Below are 19,502 nucleotides of genomic sequence, written 5' to 3'. Positions count from 1 at the left end.
GTGCTTCGTGTCAGGACGTCCTGAAGGATCCAGTCTCCACCAGCTGTGGACACTGGTTCTGCAGACAGTGCATCACCTCATACTGGGACCAGTCTGGTTCTTCAGGAGACTCCTCCTGTCCCCAGTGTGGACAAAGATCCAGAACAGGAGCTGGAGGTCAGACAGCCGGTCAGAGCAGCACTGTACATGTGTCTGCTGATGTCTTCACTTCTGACAACAGCACATGTGGTTTTATTTTGTTCCTTCATACAGCATCAACATTTAACATCGTTAGAAAAGCACAAAGTTAAAAAGCTTTTATTTTCTGTAGTTTTTCTGGATCTGATGAAAACAATCAGCAGATTCTCAGATTCTCTGTCTCTCACATTGTTTCTTGTCTTTCAGCAGATCGTGGTCTGCAGGAGGTTTCAGATGAACATAAGCTCAGTGTGAGGAGGAGATGTGAACATGTGACTGAAGGAAGTGATGAAACAGGAAGTAGAACCCTCCTCAACAGGATCTACACTGAGCTCTACATCACAGAGGGACAGAGTGAAGAGGTTAATACTCAACATGAGGTGAGGCAGCTTGAGACGGCTTCCAAGAAGAAGATCCTCCAGGACACTCCCATCAAGGTCCACGACATCTTTAAAGCCTCCACTGACCAGCAGAGCAGCATCAGAGTCGTCCTGACCAACGGAGTCGCTGGAGTTGGAAAAACCTTCTCGGTGCAGAAGTTCACTCTGGACTGGGCAGAGGGTTTAGAGAACCAGGATGTGGGTCTGCTGGCTGTGCTTTCGTTCAGGGAGCTGAACCTGGTGAAGGACCAGCAGCACAGTCTTCTCACGCTGCTCCATGTTTTCCATCCAGAGTTACAGAAGCTCACGGCAGAGACGCTCGCTGTCTGTAAACCTTTGTTCATCTTTGACGGCCTGGATGAAAGCAGACCTTCTCTGGACTTCAACCACAGGGAGCTTGTGTCTGAGGTCACACAGAGGTCATCAGTCAACGTGCTGCTGACAAACCTCATCCGGGGGAATCTGCTTCCCTCGGCTCTCGTCTGGATAACCTCCAGACCTGCGGCGGCCAATCAGATCCCTCCTGCATGTGTTGACAGGGTCACAGAAGTACGAGGCTTCACTGAGGCCCAGAAGGAGGAGTACTTCAGGAGGAGGTTCAGTGATGAAGAGCTGTGCAGCAGAATCATCTCACACATCAAGACGTCCAGGAGCCTCCACATCATGTGTCAAATCCCAGTCTTCTGCTGGATCAGTGCTACAGTTCTGGAGCACATGTTGACCACAGACCAGAGAGGAGAGCTGCCCAAGACCCTGACTGACCTGTACTCACACTTCCTGCTGGTTCAGACAAAGAGGAAGAACAACAAGTACGGTGAGGGACATGAGACGAGTCCACAGCAGCTGATGGAGGCTGACAGGGACGTTCTCCTGAAGCTGGGGAGGCTGGCACTGAAACATCTGGAGGAAGGAAACATCATGTTCTACCAAGAAGACCTGGAGCGGTGTGGTCTTAATGTCACAGAGGCCTCAGTGTACTCAGGAGTTTGTACTGAGATCTTCAGAAGAGAGTGTGTGATCTTCCAGAAATCAGTCTACTGCTTTGTTCATCTGAGCGTTCAGGAGTTTCTGGCTGCAGTCTACATGTTCCACTGTTACACCAAGAGGAACACAGAAGAACTCAAGAACTTCTTGGGAACATATGGGAACACAGACAGTACCTTCTCCCTGGATGACCTCCTGAAGAGAACCATGGAGAAATCCCTCACCAGTACAAATGGTCATCTGGACCTGTTTGTTCGCTTCCTTCACGGCCTCAGTCTGGAGTCCAACCAGAGAGTCTTAGGAGGCCTGCTGGGTCGGACAGAGAACAATCCAAAGATCATCCAGAGAGTCTCAGGATGGCTGCTGGGTCGGACAGGGAACAATCCAAAGATCATCAAGAGAGTCATCAACAACCTGAAGAAGATGAAGAGTGATGACATTTCTCCTGACAGAAGCATCAACATCTTCCACTGTCTGACTGAGATGAACGACCACTCAGTTCATCAGCAGATGAAACAGTTCCTGACGTCAGAGAACAAATCAAAGGAGAAACTCTCTGAGATCCACTGCTCAGCTCTGGCCTACATGCTGCAGATGTCAGAGGAGGTTCTGGATGAGTTGGACCTGTGGAAGTACAACACATCAGTCCAGGGTCTATGGAGACTGATCCCAGCTGTGAGGAACTGCAGGAAGGCTGTGTGAGTCCAGACATGATCAATAACATGTTCAATCAGTGGAGATGAGTCGTTCTTCAAATACACACATACGACCATGTGGGGTGCAAGGGAGGTTATTGTACATTCTGTGTATATATATCTATATAGATATAGATATCTATATCTATCTGAGCAAGTAGCTAGCACAGTGTGAGGAGACGATCACTGAATCAGTGTTTGTCCTCCACCACCAACCAGTGCAGTGTCCGTCCCTCCAGGTTCCTGACATGTTGACTTAACAACAATATGAAGTCACTGTGACCTTTGACCTTTGACCACTGAAATCTAATCAGTTTGTCTTTCAGTTAAATGTGAAGAAATCCCCTGAAGACAGACTTGAGACATCATGTTCAAGAGGCCATGAACATGTTCTGGGACCTTGACCTTTGACCTCTGACCACCTGATTCTAATGAGTTCCTCTGTTAGTCTGAATGAACGCTTGAACCAAATCTGAAAGGATTCTCTTGAGGAGTTTTTAACAAAGAGGGGATTTACCAGGGTGAGGGTCACATGATCACGTTTTGTATGAATGTTGTGTTTTCTGATTTAATTCTCACAGATTTGATATTTTCTTTAATTACAGACTCATTGGTTGTCGACTCTCAGAGACTCACTATGAAGTTGTGGCCTCAGCTCTGAAGTCAGACCCCTCACATCTGAGAGAACTGGATCTGAGTCACAACAAGCTGCAGGACTCAGGAGTGAAGCTGCTGTGTTCTGGACTGGAGAGTCCAAACTGTCGACTGGAGACTCTGAGGTCCTTAAATCCTTCTTCACTTTTCAGACTTTCTTTCTTATTGGGTCATTATTTATTAAAATTGTCTCAGTTGTGCTCTGCTCACTGTCCCTCAGTCATCTGTCACTCACCCAGCCTGTCAGTCACGTCCACCTCATCAACTCCATTCACCTGCACTCACCTGCTCCTGATCACTAAGAAAGTGTCAGTAAATAACATGTGGACTGAGGCCGAGCACTCGTCCTCCTCAGGTTTTCAAAATAAGACACATTCTGATTGAAACACGTTGGACAGTTGATAAGTATAGAAACAAACAGAAAGTGACATCAGGAGCCATCCCTACTTTAAACAGTGTTTAATTACACAAAGCTGCTCAGTGACCAACACACAGAGAAGAAGCTGATGAATGAAACAATGGTCCAACATGTCTGATCTGATATTTATCTTCAGGTCACAGACTGGACTGAGGTCAGCAGCATGTTGAGAGTCTGTGTTGACATGATGATGATCCTCAACAACAGGAGGACACATTCTAATATTCATATTTCTTTATCCAGGTTGTGGAACTGCAGTCTGACAGAGATCAGCTGTTCTTCTCTGGCTTCAGCTCTGAGGTCAAACCCCTCTCATCTGAGAGAACTGGATCTGAGTGACAACAACCTGCTGGACTCAGCAGCAGTGAAGGAGCTTCTTGATCTACAGCAGAGTCCAACCTGTCGACTGGAGACTCTGAGGTCAGTAGATGGTTGGAGTCAGTCCACGCTGCTTTCATCAGTATGTTACTAAACGCAGTCAGTATCACAGATCCAGGGTCTGTGCTACCAAGCAGGATTTGTGGTCATCAGGTTAACTTCAGGTTTAGTTTTTTCAGTTCTACGAAGCTCGTCCACTTCTTAACCAGGTCAATCACCATGGTAACTTCTGATGACAGCTAACCTGCTCCAGGTTAAGTTGGAGATCAACCCGTATAGAAGCTCCGCCCACTGACCACAGTGACTCTACACTGTTGTGTGGTGCACACTCTCCTTAAAGGGACGGATAAGAGAAGTTTAAATCAACGTCTGGTTCAGTTGATCTCTAACTCACCCAGAACATCTCAATGTCTCCAGACTCATCCTGTCCCCAAAACACCAGATGACCTCAGCTTCCTGGAGACAGGTCCATGTGTGTGTCCTCAGAGACAGTGTGTGTCCTCAGAGACAGTGAGACAGTGTGTGTCCTCAGAGACAGTGAGACAGTGTGTGTCTTCTTGTCTTCCACTCGTCTTGTTAGTAAACAACAGATTCAGATCTCGTGGCCTCGAGTTATTTATCTCGTTCACACGTTATTATGTCGTGGTCACGTAATATATTTTGACCAGATGCCACCAGGGGGCGCTGTAACTTACACAAGCTGGACCACAGCTGACAGCCTCACACGAGGGACAGAGACGGTGTCGTCTTCATCTGATCTGAGACAGTTTGTCCTCTCACTTCATCAGTGAAGAACTGATCAGGTGGATCTTTGTCACAGCTCTGAGATCAGTGGGACTGAAGCCTCTCCTCATCACATGGTAACCAGGAGCTCTTTATACAGAGCAGAACCTCTGCTGAGGTCCATCTGTCTCCTCTGGTCCCAGTTTGTCAGAAGCAGATGTTCATCAACACACAGTGAAACATGGCTTCACCTGTAACAGCAGTAAATCCACCTCTCAGGTGTCCACTCTGCACTTTGACATGCAGAGGACACACACTGAGCTCTTAGCGTGTTCATTCCAACACGTGAACATGAAGCAGAGAGGAAGCTGCTCCACCTCTGAACAGGACTGAAGTCCCTGCTGCTCTTTCTACTGGATGAGCTGCATCACTGACTCACAGCTGATGAAGAGAGTCTCTGTGACACTGATGTCTTCTTCTCTCAACAGGTGGAGGTCTTTGTGAAGCTGAGTGTGAAGAGGACAGTGTGAAGAGGACAGTGTGAAGAGGACAGTGTGTGTGGACGGAGGCTGAGCTGTGTCCTGAGGATCCAGAGGCTGAAGCAGCAGCAGCTTGTGTGTAGTCTCCAATCTACACAACCCCTAATCTGCATGTGTTTGTGAGATGAAGCCGGAGCACCTGGAGAAAACACGGGGAGAACATGCAGACTCCACACAGGAAGACCCCATCTGAACCGGATTCAAACCAGCAACCTTCCTGCCCCGATTGTGTTTATTCACATGAAGAATGTGTTTATTGAAATGACACAACACAAGCAGAATATATAACCCCTCTATAAAGAGTCACATACAGTGTGTTTAAGTTTGTCTTTATTATTGTCCACCTTTGTCCCTCAGTGTGTCTCCATGTGTGTAGAACCACATTCTGTGTATATGATTGTTTATGATCTTAAAGTTCCTGGATTCACGTCACAAATTGATTTAGTTCAACACAAAGTTCAACACATTGAAATCACTTTGAGTTTAATATCAGAGTTTTGTCTTTGACACAAAAGATCAAAACTCTGGACTTAAAAATGGGACGTTTTCATTTCTGCATCAGGTGCAGAGCGGTGGTGGCTTTTCTACTTTTGACCCACAGGTGGCGCTGCAGTATAACAGCAGCACATCCCAGTCAAAGCCTTAATATTCAGTCTATGAGTCAAACACATGGATCATTTCCTCTGTGACAAACCAGATGTAACGAGAAGAAAAACATCTCAGAGAGAAAAGTTCTGTTTCTACTTGTCTCTGCTTTAATGCTCAATAAACATCCTTCCACCGACTTCACTGGAATCATGACTCAGCTTTTCTTTCCTCTTCAAACAAACTGGTGGAAACATCTCGTCCTTGGTGCAGGTAAAAGAACAAAATCACCAGTTTGACATAATGGAAACCAGCAGAAGAAAAGTGAATGAGACATTTACAGAATGAAGAAGAGTCGATGAAGAGCAGAGCATCTTTAAGTCTCTGAGGAAACTGTTTCATAAACATTTTAACATATTTAATAGAAAACTGACCCGAGGACGTTTCATACAAACCCTAACCCACTTATAAGGAAAAGTTTGTGCTCATAATGAGATTCTACATCTGATCAATATGTCTCAATATAAACAGCCTGACAGCAGATCAATACATTTATTATGGATTATTTATCAGTGGATTTCATTCATTCACCATCACATCCAGTTGATGCACATTCCTCAACCTCTGCTCGGGTTTCAGGTTCGAGAGGATTTGTGGGAAAAGTCTCTGAAGTTCAGATGAAGATGATATTTATGTTTAGTAGAAGCAGTTTGAGATGAGATGGTGAAAGATCTTCGGTCCAGAAGGAGAAGAGCTCCAGACAGAACCACTTCTCCTCCCGGGGTTTATTCTCATTATATGAACGTTTTCTTCAACGTGGAACAAATCTGAATCCTCCTGTTGTTCTCCTCTCTGACTCAACGTGGAGGATTTGTCTTCACTTTGTGCTGCGTGACTTTAAATGGAATATTAAAATAAAATGTCCCTTTCATTGAATATATTGAAAACATATAGAACAGAACTCCATGTGTTTATCTGTTCATTGTTTCTACCTGAAGTTCTTTGCTCTGTTTTCTCCTCAGGATCATTAAACTCTTGTCTTCAGTCCGGTTCTGGCTGGTTTGGGAACAGATTGGATTTGATCTGGTGCAGTTAATGGAGCTCACTGATTGGATTGAGGGCGACCACATGGCTTTCTGCTGTTTTACAGAAGAAACATCTTTAAATACTTCACTGAGGATCCAAATGAGACTAATTGTCTCATTGTGACACATGTGACCTGACAGAGGTTCATCAAAACGACATGAGGAGTCAGTTTACACAGAGATGTGTGTGTGTGTGTGTGTGTGTGTGTGTGTGTGTGTCTTTCTCAGGTCCATACAAGAGCTGCTTCCCATTAGTGCAGAAAAATAAAAAGGCTCCTAAACTCTGAAGGTTATAAATTAATCAACATGAAAAAGTCTCTTTTCATGAACAAATTAATATCGTAGAATCGACAGACTCCAGAAAGTGAAGCCAGCCAGAAGTGTCTGAAGCCTGTCTTCTGTGTACTGGCCAGCAGGGGGCGACTCCACTGGTAGTCTCTATAGAAAGTGACTCTACTTCTCATTTTATAACGTCAGTTAACATTCAGGAGTTTTTGTCTCAGTCTCTAGTTTCAAGTCTTCTTCAAACAGCTGATGATCATTTAGTGAATTATGATCATTTAAAGTCAAACAGACCATAAAGCACCGGATGTGTTGAGGGGGGGTCTAATTCTTTCTCAGATTTCCATGCTGGAGATTTACAATGACACCTTGAACGACCTTTTGACCCAAAGCTTCGGCGCCGCTCTGGACATTCGAGTCCGAGGGAAGTCGGAGTCGGGACTCACGCAGATCCGGGTCCGGACCGAGGAGGACATCCTCAGCTTCATGGAGACGGGAGAGAAGATCAGGAAGATCGCCTCCACCAAGATGAACACTCAGAGGTTCTGCAGATCCACTTTGCACCAACATGGAATCTGTATCACAAGTTTGATCTGTTGTCACTCTTCCTCCTCTTCAGTTCTCGCTCTCACCTGGTGGTGGCGCTGGAGGTGGAAGGTTCAGACCAGGTCTCGGGTCTGACGGCACGCTGACCCTGAGGGTCAGAGGCTGGTGGAGGCAGCCGCCATCAAGAAGTCTCTGACGGCACTGGGACAGGTAGAGCAACACACTGGGACCTCACTGGTCTGATACTGGAAATCAAATCAATACTTAGTGTGAAGAAGTAGAGTCCTCCTCACCTCCTCCAGGTCACATGTCTGATGTCCTCTGTCGTCCCTGAGGAGCATGAACATCTCATTTCTACCACAGACGAAACGCATTCTGATAATGATCCCTGGTGATATCAGCAGGTTTTATATTTAACTGATGCGTGAACCAGGTGCAGGTTGTTTATTACCAGCTCATATTTCATAAATTGCTAATATCCCTCAGCTTCTCGTGTGTGTGTGTGTGTGTGTGTGTGTGTGTGTGTGAGTGTGTGTGTGTGTGTGTGTGTGTGTGTGTGACAGGTTGCTCTCGGGAACATTGCACCAGTGAAGAACCAGTAGAAGACAAACTGACCCTGGACCAGGTTTCAACCTCACGGTTTATTACACAGAATCATATTCATCTCTTTTAGTTTGGTTCTGAATTCTCGTTTGTAAACAGACAATCTTACTGGTTCCACTGGTCTCAGTATTATTTGTACTGAAAGTAATAAAGTTCTTCTGATGACGATCATCCTCTTTATTGACTGAATGAACATTTGTGTGAAGTAAAGTGTTGAAGTTCACGTTCCGGCTGCGTCGGGTCAGTTTGTCTTTTCACAAAGTGCGAGTGAAGAAGAGTCCAGAAGAAAAGAGGAAGACGTCTTCACTCCGCTGTCTGTCCCTCGTCCTAGCTTCTCTTCTTCAGCAGCTGGTTGAGGACGCTGGTCTGTCTCAGGGCTCTGAGGTTGGACACGTCCTCTGCGATCACCGGGACGTCCTCGCCGTGACTCGTCTCCTCACTTTCAGCCTCGTCACTGTCAGATAACGAACACAAGAGGGCGTCGTTCTCATACGTGGGGAAGTAATACCTGAGGAGAGAAGGACCACAGAGACGTTCACTCCTGAGTTCATAAGGATGAAGGAGCAGTGACCCCCCCCCCACTGGGAAACAACTGAACCATGAAGACATGAACTGGTGTTGGACGCACTGCGGCTGGTCCCAGGTGGACACGTCTGGCAGCTTCATCACGTGACCTGCAGCCGCGATGTGGCGCAGCACGTCGGCTCTGGAGAGGAACTTCCCCTCGCAGCCGTAGCAGCGGCTCTGGTGGATCTGCCTCCGGATGAAGTTCACCAGTTTGACCTGCTGGTAGAACCTGAGGTCTGAGAGGAGCAGACAGCGAGAGGTGAACACAGAGCGTCTCATCAATATTCAAACGTCTGCATTTCAATCTGCATCGTCTGTGAATCTGTGAATCAAGACTCGAGTTCTGATCCGAGTCTGAAGCTTCACGTGTTTCTCTTCAGTTTCTGTGGATCTGGTTGGTTTTGGTTTCACATTGTGATTTAGGGACTGAAGAGTTTCGTGTCCTGCTTCTCTTCTGACTACACACTGTTGTTGCTTCTCTTGTGTAGAAGAACAAACAGTTGTGTAATCTGTTGAACTGCCTGAAGACAAAGATCTCATGTCACAGATGATGCAGGTTCTGGAGGTTGCTGATGTTTCACTCACTGAGTTCTGTCCTCAGCTTGTGAAGATCGAAGTAGTGTGAGTCCTGAAACAAACAACACAATAACAAAACCCCACAAAGCTTCAGTTGTTGTAAAGCTCATCACACAACAGGAAATCAAATGAAGACTTTCAATGTGGTTTTATCTCTGAACGTCTTCTCACAGTACAAACACTGCAGACTGAGCAGAGGAAGCACAACACAACATTAACACACAAGAAGACAACACTTGATTAAATCTGTTCTAAACTTAACACAATGACCTGACATCTGCAGAGCATCAGCTGTCATTCATGATGTGATCAGTTTCTGATATTGAACAGATGATGAATCAATAATCAAACCCATTGGAACGTGTCTGATTCCTACTTGTCCAGTTTGTTCTGCAGCGTGTCCAGGAACTCGTTGCAGAACACGATGTTGTCCGGGAGTCCGATGCTGAAGGAATGTTCTCGGGCCATGTGGTTCAGCAGAGATGACCTGGAGATGATCAATAAATATAACTGACAGTATATTTATTTAAAATATCCATTACTTGATTATTTTAATATATTCATGTAACATCGGTTCTGCTCTGATGGAAAAAGTAGATTCTGGATTTCTTTCCCCTGATTTTCAGAGTAAATCCTGAAATATAACCAATATATTTCATGTTTCATTTGTATTTCTGGTTCATGTTCCATCAGGAGGTGTTTTTATTTAAAGCTTCATGTGAAGAACCTGTTTCCAGCGAACTCGTCGCTGCAGAACATGCAGAGACGCTGGAAGCTGCCGTCGTCTCTCTCCTGCTGCTGCTGCTCCAGCACCTCCTCCTGCCAAGAGAAACCACACTGAGGAAACACCACAGAAGAAGAAGAAGAAGTCCTCCTCCTAAACCAAACCCAGAGGACAGGGAGTGTGTGTTTATCAGAATCTGATTGGTTGGACTCACCAGTCGTTTCTGTTGGAGCCTCTCTCGGAGGAGTCGGTCTTCTGGAAGAACGTCACACAGCAGGAAGTAGTTCTCTTGTTTCTCTGGAAGAACAAATTGTTTTCAGAGTCGTTTGAAGACAAAGTTTCATTAAATTCCAGATTGAGTAAGTACAAATTCTACTTTCCAGTAGAACAAGTACCTGAGAGAGGAGAGGAGCTGAGTCAGCAGCATGAAGCCGTCTCCACTGACTCTCACCAGAGGAACCTCACTGGGTTCTACTTTGATTTAGCTTCTTCTCTCTCGCTCACGTTTCCACCTTTGTCTCCATGAAACAACCAAAGTCTCACAAGACTCATGAGTGAGACGTCTCCTTGAATAATGTGGGATGTTACCAGACTCTTAGCAAAGACCCAGAATAACAAGTTGAGCTTTTTATTGGTGATTAATATATATTAAGTTTTCAGAAAACCAGGTTAACAATATGATTTATGATATTTAGGACTAGTGTGAACAGTTATCCTGTTACAAACCATCTGAGCTGCACAGAGAAGATTCCATGTGATCTACTGGTGTGTCCCTCTGCTCCCGACTGGTTTGAATTTGTCTCGTTCTACACGATTAACAGAAGTCGTTAATTAACCCGTTCACGCTCAGAGGAAATCACGGCACTGAACAGGATCCTGGAGCCAAACTGAAATCACCACATCAACAATGTGACGCGTTTAAAGATCCTCAGGTTGTGTGTCTTTGTGTGCGTCTCAGTTCATGAGCTTTTTCTTGGTTCTGGTGTTTTTATTGATCTGGTTCCTTTCTGTGTAAATAACCTCTGACCTCTGACCTCTTCACTCCCTCACACAAGGTCCTAATGTTGGTCACACAAAGGTCAGGCAGGTGGATCCCAGCACCAGTGGTTGGTTTAACTGGTTCACGTCTGTGCAGGTGTCACCGTGATGATTTTATGATTTATTGCTGTTGGTGTTTTCTGATGTTAGGTGCCAATTATCAAATTATTATGATGTTTCCATGAGTAAAGCTAAAGTTTATATTTGTTTACATTTTGCGAAATAATTTTTAGATTAAATACTAACAGCTTATTTGTTCCTGTTCTAAGGAACAAATAAGTGTGTGTGTGTGTTTGTGTGTGTGTGTGTGTGTGTGTGTGTGTGTGTGTGTGTGTGTGTGTGTGTGTGTGTGTGTGTGTGTGTGTGTGTGTGTGTGTGTGTCAGGTCGTCATACGAGGCGTCTCAGGAGTGGGCGGTGCCAGTTCAGTTCTGTCAGCTTCACAGTCTGGAGCTCAGCTCTGTTTACCCCGCCCACTGCGCCGATGACGGACAGTTTGTCCACTTCCTGTTGTTTGTTGAGCTGCACAGTTTCCCGCCCCAGCAGGTGAACACACAACTCCTCACATTAACATGTCAGTGTAGAAACCCTCACCATCAAACTGGTGTAATGTCTCGTGTCATGTGACCTCCGTTTGACCCTCCTCCACCAGGTGAGGTCACTGGTGGCTCGGTTTGGCCCCGCCCTCCAGGCCCACCTGAGCCTGGCGTTCCAGGAGCTGCAGCTGCACCGTCAGAGGAGGAGCAGTGGATCTGAGGAGCAGCCGCAGTGTGGGAGCACAGAGAAGGCCTCTGGGGGTCCGGAGCCCCTCAGGGAGCTGTTCCAGGTCCTGCTGCAGAGCCAGGAGGAGGCGTCGCCCTGCAGGTTCCTGCTGCACGAGGCGCTGGTGCAACGCTGCCCCACACTGGCTGTGCTGGCTGCCTGTCAACAGGTAAATAACAACAATCCAATAGTTCAATCACTGTGATGTTTGTTAAAGAAATGTCACTGTTGTACACTGTTTGATTGACAGGGGGCGGAGCTGCTGCCCTGCCTGTGTGCGTGGGTGTTGACCTCTGTGAATGATGTCACACTGAGTGAAGCCACCGCCCACCTGCTCGTAGCCCCACAGCACCACGAGTGGACCCTGCACGACCTGTCAATCATCTGGAGGACGCTGCTGGGGCGGGGCCACGTCAGGCCCCTCCTACGAGGCTTCGCTCTGTTCCAGAGGGTAAAAAACTGCACACACCACAACACAGAGACACAATCACAACACACAGGACAACGGATGTTGACTGAAACAAGGGACTGTGGGTCTGCAGATTGAAATGTGATGCTTGTCTACTTGAGGTATTACGGTACAGATGCTTGAAACACCCCAATAAGAAGAATGCACCTGTACTGTAACACTACTAATAGACGGGCATCACATTTTAAGCCTGAGGCTTTGACACTGGTTTGTTCCTGGAGTTTATATCTGGGTCAGATGAAAGTCATGAAACTTGGTTCTTAAGATTATACAAACTGGATTAAAGCTCCATCCTCAGAACTGTATTTAATGTAGTCTGATATTTCCTCCCCGAGGACTTTGCCAGGGAACTCTGCTCCTCTCCAAGAATGAAATTCATCTTTTCATCCAGGGGAGGTTTCTAAAAAAGCATCATATTATTGAATTTGGGGATAAAAGTTTTTCCAATTTCTTCTTGACTCGACCTTCAGGGATTTGACTGTTTTTCTTTTAATCACTCGAATGTTTACGTACAGATTTATTCTCTTTTATCCGATTTCATAACTTTCTTACTTGAGTCTTATTCATCTTGATGGTCAGATTATTAGATCGAATGAACCTGATAATGGTCATTAACGTTCATCTCTCAGGACTGCCCCCTGGTGCTGGTGCTCAGGATGTTCGAGCTGTGTTGTGACTACAGGAACTTCTCCGAGGCCAAAGTGAAGCTGCTGGATTTCCAGAGGACGCTGATCACTGTGAGTTCCACCATCGAGCTGAGGAGACTAACAGCATCAGCTCATCACCAGGGTTATTCACAGAATACATTTAGGCTTAAATCATCATTTTTATTTGATCAAAAACACTGACACAGAATCAGTTTGGTCATGGATGCAGCTTCAGTGCAGATCAACCAGGTAGGATGAACACAAAGAACGAGGACGACTCACTGATGCAGAAGAAGAATTCTAAAGCATCAACACATAACGAGAGAACACAACATTACAAACACACACGTTCACAACAGACACTGAACTATTTCTCTTTTATCTGTTGCTTTTCCTTTGCCGGTGCAGCTGAGAAACCGTGGCCCGGTGCCCCCTGGTGGACTCCCCCTGCAGTGGGTGGAGAGCCAGGCCTCGGTGCTGCTCCTCACGATGCTGCAGCGCTGCTCCTCCCAGTACGACCTCCACCGCCTGCTGCAGCTCCTGGCCGACGTGGACAAGCTCCTCAAGTCCAACGGTGAGAGTTTAGAACATGTGAGAATCTCTTAGATCAGGAGACGTTTGAATCCACAGTGAATCCCCCCCTCAGCAAAGTGGTTTCCTCCAGCTGGTGAGAAGTTCTGAACTCTGATTGGTCGATTAACTCAGGACACGTCACAGTAAATTTAATTTTTTGCTGTAGTCTAGAAACACATCCCTGTTTCAATGGATTTGTTTTGTCCTGGTTGTGTGTTTGTGTCTCTGGTGTGTGTTTGTGTCTCTGGTGTGTGTCTGTGTCTCTGGTGTGTGTCTGTGTGTAGGTCCAGACTTCAGGAAGCTGTCGCGGCTCAGTCAGTTGCTGCAGGGCTCAGACGTCAGCTTGTCTCCCAGGCTGCTTCAGTGCAGTTCACCCTCTGTCCAGCAGGAGGAGTTCCAGGCTGCTGTGGACGCTCTGCAGGCCAGGGGGCGCTACACTCAGGCCAGGAAGGTGGCGCTGCTGGCCGACCTGCCCGTCCACCACCTGCTGCTCAGCCAGGTCTGATGACATCATCGTAATTCACAGACATCTTGTATTTTTATCATCATGATTGACAAGAAACATTTAGATTTGACTTTATACTTCTTAGATTTCCTGAACTTTTACTCCAGATCCACCGTCAGCTCTAAACCACAGACTGTAAATTAGGATGGACGACATGTCAGCTCCCAAAAGTGAACCCAAGACAGCTCGTACGCCCCCTGGTGGCTGGCTGTTAACCCTGATACATAACGTTTGTTTCATCACATTTCTCTCTCTGACTCAGCTCCTTCAGGAAATGAACTCCCAGAAGTCCAAGACAACGTGGAGGAGGTTGGAGACCCGAGTCAGTTTCTGGAGGAGTTGTCAGGAGCAGCTGAAGAGCGACAGCACTGATCCAGGATCAGCCTCCTGTTTCTTCTTGTCGCAGGCTGACAACCCAGTCTCATCAGAAAACGTTCAATGGCAACGTTGGTCCACTTGGAACGACGTTACCATCTCACAATCTGGCCTCTCAGATTGTGAGATGGTAACATTTAGTCCTCCCATTGTTTTGCATTGGCGTGTTCTCACGTCACGTGACTCTCAAGCTCCCGTCTGCGGAGAGGAAAACATGGCGGAGATTCCCTGTTTTTTCAGATAAAAATATAATTTTGTAACTTAGTTTGGGCATAAAAATACATTCTGACACCATTTCTAGCGAGAAATGTGCTCTTTGCTTCCACAGTCTTCAGCCAGTTCGTGCTTATGATAAATATTTTAATAGTTATCATGCATGTTTTTATCGTTGCTATGACGGTTGCCATGCCACCACGGCGCAGCTTGGTGTTTAAATCACAGTCCCTGCGTGGTGTCCTTCAGTGATCGTGAATGTTATTCATGTTATATAATAGTAATATTTGAGGCTAGATTACATCTCTAATGAGAAGGATCATGCGAGTCTGTTTATACCGAGGCCGGCCCGAGTGCGCGACCGGCCCGAGTCCGCGAGCCGAGCGGCCCGAGCGGCGCGAGCCGAGCGGCCCGAGTGCGCGAGCGGACCGAGTGCGCGAGCGGACATGACGTGTGGCTGTCGTAAAAACCCTATTTGTAAACAACCAGTCCTTTAACTAAGCGCTACGTCATAAACACGGCGCGCTTGGAAGACCACGATGTCATCTTCCTTCTGTCAGGTAAGTAGTTTATTGTTTTTAAAGATCGTTACGATCTAGGTTTACAGTCCGAGTGCGGAGAGAGTCCGTCAATCCACACTATGGACGCTGTTCATCAGCTAATACGCCATTGTTAGCCACATGCTTCAGCCCACGGTAGCCTGTGCTACCTGGGAGGTGAATACATTGTTGTTGAAACCAGTTCAAGACGCTTAGCTCATCATTGAGGGACGCTACAATATAAATATAAACATGAATTTGATTTATGAATGCTTTAGATTAATAAGGAGTGTATTTGTCTACCATTACTCCACAATATCAGGTCAATTTGGTTTAATGTATAGTATGCACTATGACAATAATGTTTCCATGTTATGGAGTTGCGATTCATTTTATAAAACAATTGCTATGTTCTGTTTTTTAATCAAGGAGGATCCCAGTGAAGCTACAGGAGTTTCATTAACGTCAACAACTTGGACCAAACAGTTTGTTTTGCTTGATGAAGAGCAGGAAGGGCAGCCTGGAGAGAAAGAGAAGCCGGGTTGAGCCCACTACCATCATCCACGTACCACGAGGAAGATGAGGGAGAGAAATGATCCTACCATTAAAGAGGTACTTTTAAGTTACATACCAGAAAAACCATTTTATATAATTTGCCAAATTTATTATACATTTTTATTAAATCCCCAAAGTACACTTGCTGAAATACAAGTTAATATCACACTGAAAGAATTTTGATCAATCATGCTTCCCTGCTGTGATTGTTTAACTGGGAAAACAACTTTTTCCACAGGAAGGCAAGTAAATTTAAGGAATACATGTGCAAAGTTTTCCTCTGTTATGTATAATGATGACCCCCATCACACATAATGTTAGCAATATTTACACCTTTTAATTTATACTGATTATTTCTGTCTACATGTGTGAATTTGCCTTCATTAGTTTCAGAAAAGAGCGATGATGTATCGGTCAGTGGGCGGCAGCACGAGACTCCGCAAACTAGTCTGTAAGCAAAGCAGACGAAGGCATCGAGGTTGCGGCCTGCCATCATTGTTATTTTGCTTAAGGGACTGAATATGTTTCATGTAGAAATATTAGCATTTCCCTTATATCTACCAAAACTGCTTGTTTCCCAGACTGCAGTTTTGTTTTGATCCGATGTGGTGTGCAAATACAACCGTATCTGCAATGGGTTGTGGGGCATTAACATTTGTAACTCTAATTTTGTTTTGACAGACTGTGAAAAGAACGTTGAGAACATCACCACTCTACAGGAAGACACAGTCCAGTAATGGGTGTCAGAAGTTCAGTAGTGAACGACAGGTACTGTGGGAAAATGTGTGTCATTGTTGTACAATGTCCTTTGACTCTGTTTAAACAAGGTCAACACAAAAAGGTTTGATTGTAAACTGATATTGGTATGAATTCATGTTATTCTCCTCTTCACAAGAAACAAACAATCCAAATTACCTGCAGAAAGCCCTTGATGGACGCTTCAGCTGCATCGTCAGACTGGTGAGACAGCAAGATGCCAACTTTAATGCCAATTTATTTGTGTAACATTCTGTGACCAAATGTATAGATAACTTTTTGTAGATTGTAAAAATAGATAACCCATTTATTACAAAAAAACTACACTAGAATTTCCGCACTGCGTTGTATGACTCCGCTAACCAGAGCAGTGTCCGTCTACATATTTCTACATATCTTCTCTCATATAAATGACACTGTATCTCTTGACAACTGAAACCATAAGATGAGGTCAGTGTGGCCTTGACCTTTTGACTTTAACACAAATACACAGTTAGACAATCCGAAAACATACAGTTATGCCTCCGGCGACTCGCTGTTGCAGAGGCATTAAAACCGTAGTGTAGTAGATTGGATTTTATTGGTGTTACATTGGACATCTTGTATGGGTACACCAAAAAATATATTTGGTTTCACATTCTAGATGGCAATAAGCAGAGTCATCAACTCAGGAAAAATATTTCTGTAGAAAAGAAAGCCCTGTATGTGTGTATGTATACATACACACAAACGCACTATTGAGACGTTTTGTTTTTTATCATATATTCTCAGGCAGTACTGAGTCATTTACTGAGAGGGGACGTGAGGGCCTACTCTGCGTGCTCAGAGTTCAAGCCCAGCAGGCTGCAGCGGGCCTGACATATTCTGGAACAGCAGCACAGTCTTTGGATGACTCCTCTGAAGATGAAAACATGGCGAGGTACTTCTCCACTGATGAAGAACTGTGAGGGCTGTGATTAGCTACACTCTCTTGCTACAAGGCTACTCTTGCTACTCCCTGGCAGCCTTAGGAAGGCATTAGCTTGCTGTATGGTAGCTGTTAGCTTCAGCATTTTTAGTTTTTAGTGGCCTGTCTGACGTTTATGTTTTTAAAAAAAAATCAGAGGGAACCATCTTCATAATTTAACACTATGGTTTGTTTGTGTGTCCTTCAGTTCTTCTCAAGAGAAGCAGTACAGGTGTGCCTCAGCTCCACGGTCCCTCCTGCAGCCTCCGCTCCTGATGCTAACCTCATGTCTCCATCACACCAAGCAGCAGACCTGGATTGACAGACCTTTCTCCAGAGCTGCCCCCTCCCTCTGAAACCCCCCTCTCCAAAACACTATTTGTGTAGTTTTTAAAGTCTTATTTGCATGAGAATTGTTGATCATATAATTTCCAGCAGATGCCTTAATGTAATGTTTGTGCACAATAAATGACATTGATCATAACCTAATGGTATTTCCTTGCACTTCTACACCATGATATTGTCAGATAAGATGCTGATTACATTAAAGCAGTGAATGCTCTGCTTTAAGCAACATAAACACACAATGATCCAATGGATCTGAAGTAGAATGGGCACATTACATTCTGTAGAGAATGCCTCAGTTATGGAAGTCAGAAAATAACTTTCTTTATCTGAGGTTCCAGTCATTTATAATCACAGCAAAGCACACAGGTCTGGTTGTCTAAGTGGCTCCCATATCATATTGTTTAAGATGTGTAACATAAAGTTTGTGTTTCAGTGCAAAATTAGTCATTAGTCAAGAGTTCACCCTCTTGTTTACATTAAAATTAGGTGACCCAGATGTTTCACAATGCAATCTGATAAGGTCTTATGAGAAACATTCTTAACATTAAAGAAATCAACACAGAGTATAGCAATAACTGTTTGACTTTAATCAGTAGCTGGTAATCAGCGGCCTGACTTATTCAAACACATTAATACTACAATGAATAAGGCAGGGGTTTTTCATCAGAAATCATTTCTGGGACATTAATTTAAAAGATCTCCAGTATAAGCAAATGTGTTTTAAAATTGGTTTACATCCAAGTGTGAGGCTGTCCTGGCACATGGAAATAAGATATATATATATTGTTTGTATTAACTTTACCTCAGTTTAGTACTTGCACTTCTTGAAAAGCTCTATATAAATAAGATGTATTAATGTTTATACATTGCCCTCTAGTATATGTTTTCCTAAAAGACACTGTAGATACAGAAATAACAGTATGGTTCAGGTGACAGTAAGTGGAAGCTGAAGGTAATTTCCATGTGCTCAAGAGAAACATAACGTGACGATATAGTTGATTTCTGATAGAAGGCCCTGCAGACAGCGAGAAGCACAACATGGTGGCGCTGTGCTTCAGCATGAGGAGGGAGATCGGAGAGAACCACGAGATGGCTGCCAGGAAGCAGCTGAAGATCATCGAGTCTCAGGAGTGGGGTGAGGATTCACCGTCAGTGAACGTCTGAGTCAGGGTTCCTCCTCGTGTCATGTGACCATGAGTTTCACCGACTTGTCTCCAAACAGTCGTCACGCCGGATCTGAAGAGCTCATTGGTCAAAGTGTTGGGTCTGTTGAAGGACGCAGCTGAGAGCTTCTCCAAGGTACCTGAGCTCCTCCAGCTTCCTGTAACACTCACTGAAGAGAGTTATTAACTGTGTGTGTGTGTGTGTGTGTTTCTAGGACTCGTGTGTGCGTCAGGCGACTCGCTGTGTCCTCACAGCTAAGCTAGTCGCTCTTCAGCTCCACTTCCTGAACCAGGGCTCAGACGTACGTGTCATCAACCTGCGACCTGCGGTGCTGCTGAACACGCTCGTCCAGCTGCCGCGATGCTACCAGGTCACTTCCTGTTCCTGCTTCACTGAAACACTTTCACAACCTTCAGTCTGTTGATGTTTAGAAAACACATTGTGTGAGTGTGGTGATGTGGTGACGCAGCGTGGAGTCTTCTGACCGTTAGAAGACTCTTGAGAAGTAAAGTGCACGATGTGGAAGGAGCCGCAGCTCCAACAGAAGTTGTGTGTTTTGTGCGGCAGGTGTTTGTGGTGTCGGAGGCGTACGGCGTCAGTCCCGACTGGGCCGAGGTTCTGTTCCAGAAGGTGATTCTGAAAGGAGACTTCGTTTACCTGGAGGAGCTGAAACGCCACCGCCCGCTGACCTCCAGCCT

General features: G+C 45.3%; 3 protein-coding genes and 2 long non-coding RNA genes across 6 annotated transcripts in view; 4 read left to right on the top strand and 1 right to left on the bottom strand.

The window, feature by feature from the left end:
• LOC128444042 (NLR family CARD domain-containing protein 3) overlaps positions 1-5,732 on the top strand; it is an 86,930-nt gene extending 81,198 nt beyond the window's left edge. Inside the window, exons 15-16 of the mRNA XM_053426336.1 lie at positions 3,552-3,728; positions 4,898-5,732. Of these exons, the coding sequence (XP_053282311.1) occupies positions 3,552-3,728; positions 4,898-4,913 (193 nt within the window). The 3' untranslated portion in view covers positions 4,914-5,732. The remainder of the gene's footprint in view (positions 1-3,551; positions 3,729-4,897) is intronic.
• Positions 5,733-8,066: 2,334 nt separating this feature from the next.
• Positions 8,067-10,670, bottom strand: LOC128444038 (zinc finger protein 277-like). The gene is made up of 8 exons (XM_053426328.1): positions 10,643-10,670; positions 10,131-10,213; positions 9,920-10,011; positions 9,569-9,679; positions 9,329-9,380; positions 9,202-9,244; positions 8,678-8,903; positions 8,067-8,557 (listed from the first exon to the last, which is right to left on the bottom strand). The coding sequence occupies exons 1-8, from the start codon at positions 10,668-10,670 to the stop codon at positions 8,377-8,379; spliced, it is 816 nt and encodes a 271-aa protein (XP_053282303.1). The 3' UTR covers positions 8,067-8,376.
• Positions 10,671-13,299: 2,629 nt separating this feature from the next.
• Positions 13,300-14,689, top strand: LOC128444296 (spatacsin-like). The gene is made up of 3 exons (XM_053426695.1): positions 13,300-13,404; positions 13,688-13,902; positions 14,171-14,689. Exons 1-3 carry the CDS (start codon positions 13,320-13,322, stop codon positions 14,525-14,527), a joined length of 657 nt encoding a protein of 218 aa, XP_053282670.1. The 5' UTR covers positions 13,300-13,319; the 3' UTR covers positions 14,528-14,689.
• A 280-nt stretch (positions 14,690-14,969) lies between these two features.
• Positions 14,970-17,698, top strand: LOC128444312 (uncharacterized). Of its 2 annotated transcripts, XR_008339131.1 has the most exons (6): positions 14,970-15,056; positions 15,465-15,647; positions 16,272-16,358; positions 16,486-16,550; positions 17,118-17,265; positions 17,501-17,698. It is a non-coding gene; the product is annotated as an uncharacterized LOC128444312 (long non-coding RNA). The 2 variants fall into 2 exon arrangements; XR_008339132.1 differs by lacking the exon at positions 16,486-16,550.
• Positions 17,699-18,739: 1,041 nt separating this feature from the next.
• On the top strand, positions 18,740-19,487 carry LOC128444313 (uncharacterized). The gene is made up of 3 exons (XR_008339133.1): positions 18,740-18,939; positions 19,019-19,174; positions 19,372-19,487. It is a non-coding gene; the product is annotated as an uncharacterized LOC128444313 (long non-coding RNA).
• Positions 19,488-19,502: the final 15 nt, after the last annotated feature.

Source organism: Pleuronectes platessa, chromosome 7 (assembly GCF_947347685.1).
Source record: "Pleuronectes platessa chromosome 7, fPlePla1.1, whole genome shotgun sequence".
Classification (NCBI taxonomy): domain Eukaryota; kingdom Metazoa; phylum Chordata; class Actinopteri; order Pleuronectiformes; family Pleuronectidae; genus Pleuronectes; species Pleuronectes platessa.
Note: the sequence above shows the minus strand (reverse complement) of the source record. Positions and strands in the feature narration are given on the sequence as shown.

Bases quoted from the DNA above. Each gene is read 5' to 3' on its own strand.
- LOC128444038 (XM_053426328.1), bottom strand. From the start codon at position 10,670: ATGGAATCTTCTCTGTGCAGCTCAGATG. The intron at 10,214-10,642 runs GTTTGTAACAGG...TTGTTCTTCCAG, and splicing joins TTCTCTGTGCAGCTCAGATG to AGAAACAAGAGAACTACTTC. The intron at 9,245-9,328 runs GTCTTCATTTGA...TGTTTGTTTCAG, and splicing joins GAGATAAAACCACATTGAAA to GACTCACACTACTTCGATCT.
- LOC128444296 (XM_053426695.1), top strand. From the start codon at position 13,320: ATGCTGCAGCGCTGCTCCTCCCAGTACGACCTCCACCGCCTGCTGCAG. The intron at 13,405-13,687 runs GTGAGAGTTTAG...GTCTGTGTGTAG, and splicing joins CAAGCTCCTCAAGTCCAACG to GTCCAGACTTCAGGAAGCTG. The intron at 13,903-14,170 runs GTCTGATGACAT...TCTCTGACTCAG, and splicing joins ACCACCTGCTGCTCAGCCAG to CTCCTTCAGGAAATGAACTC.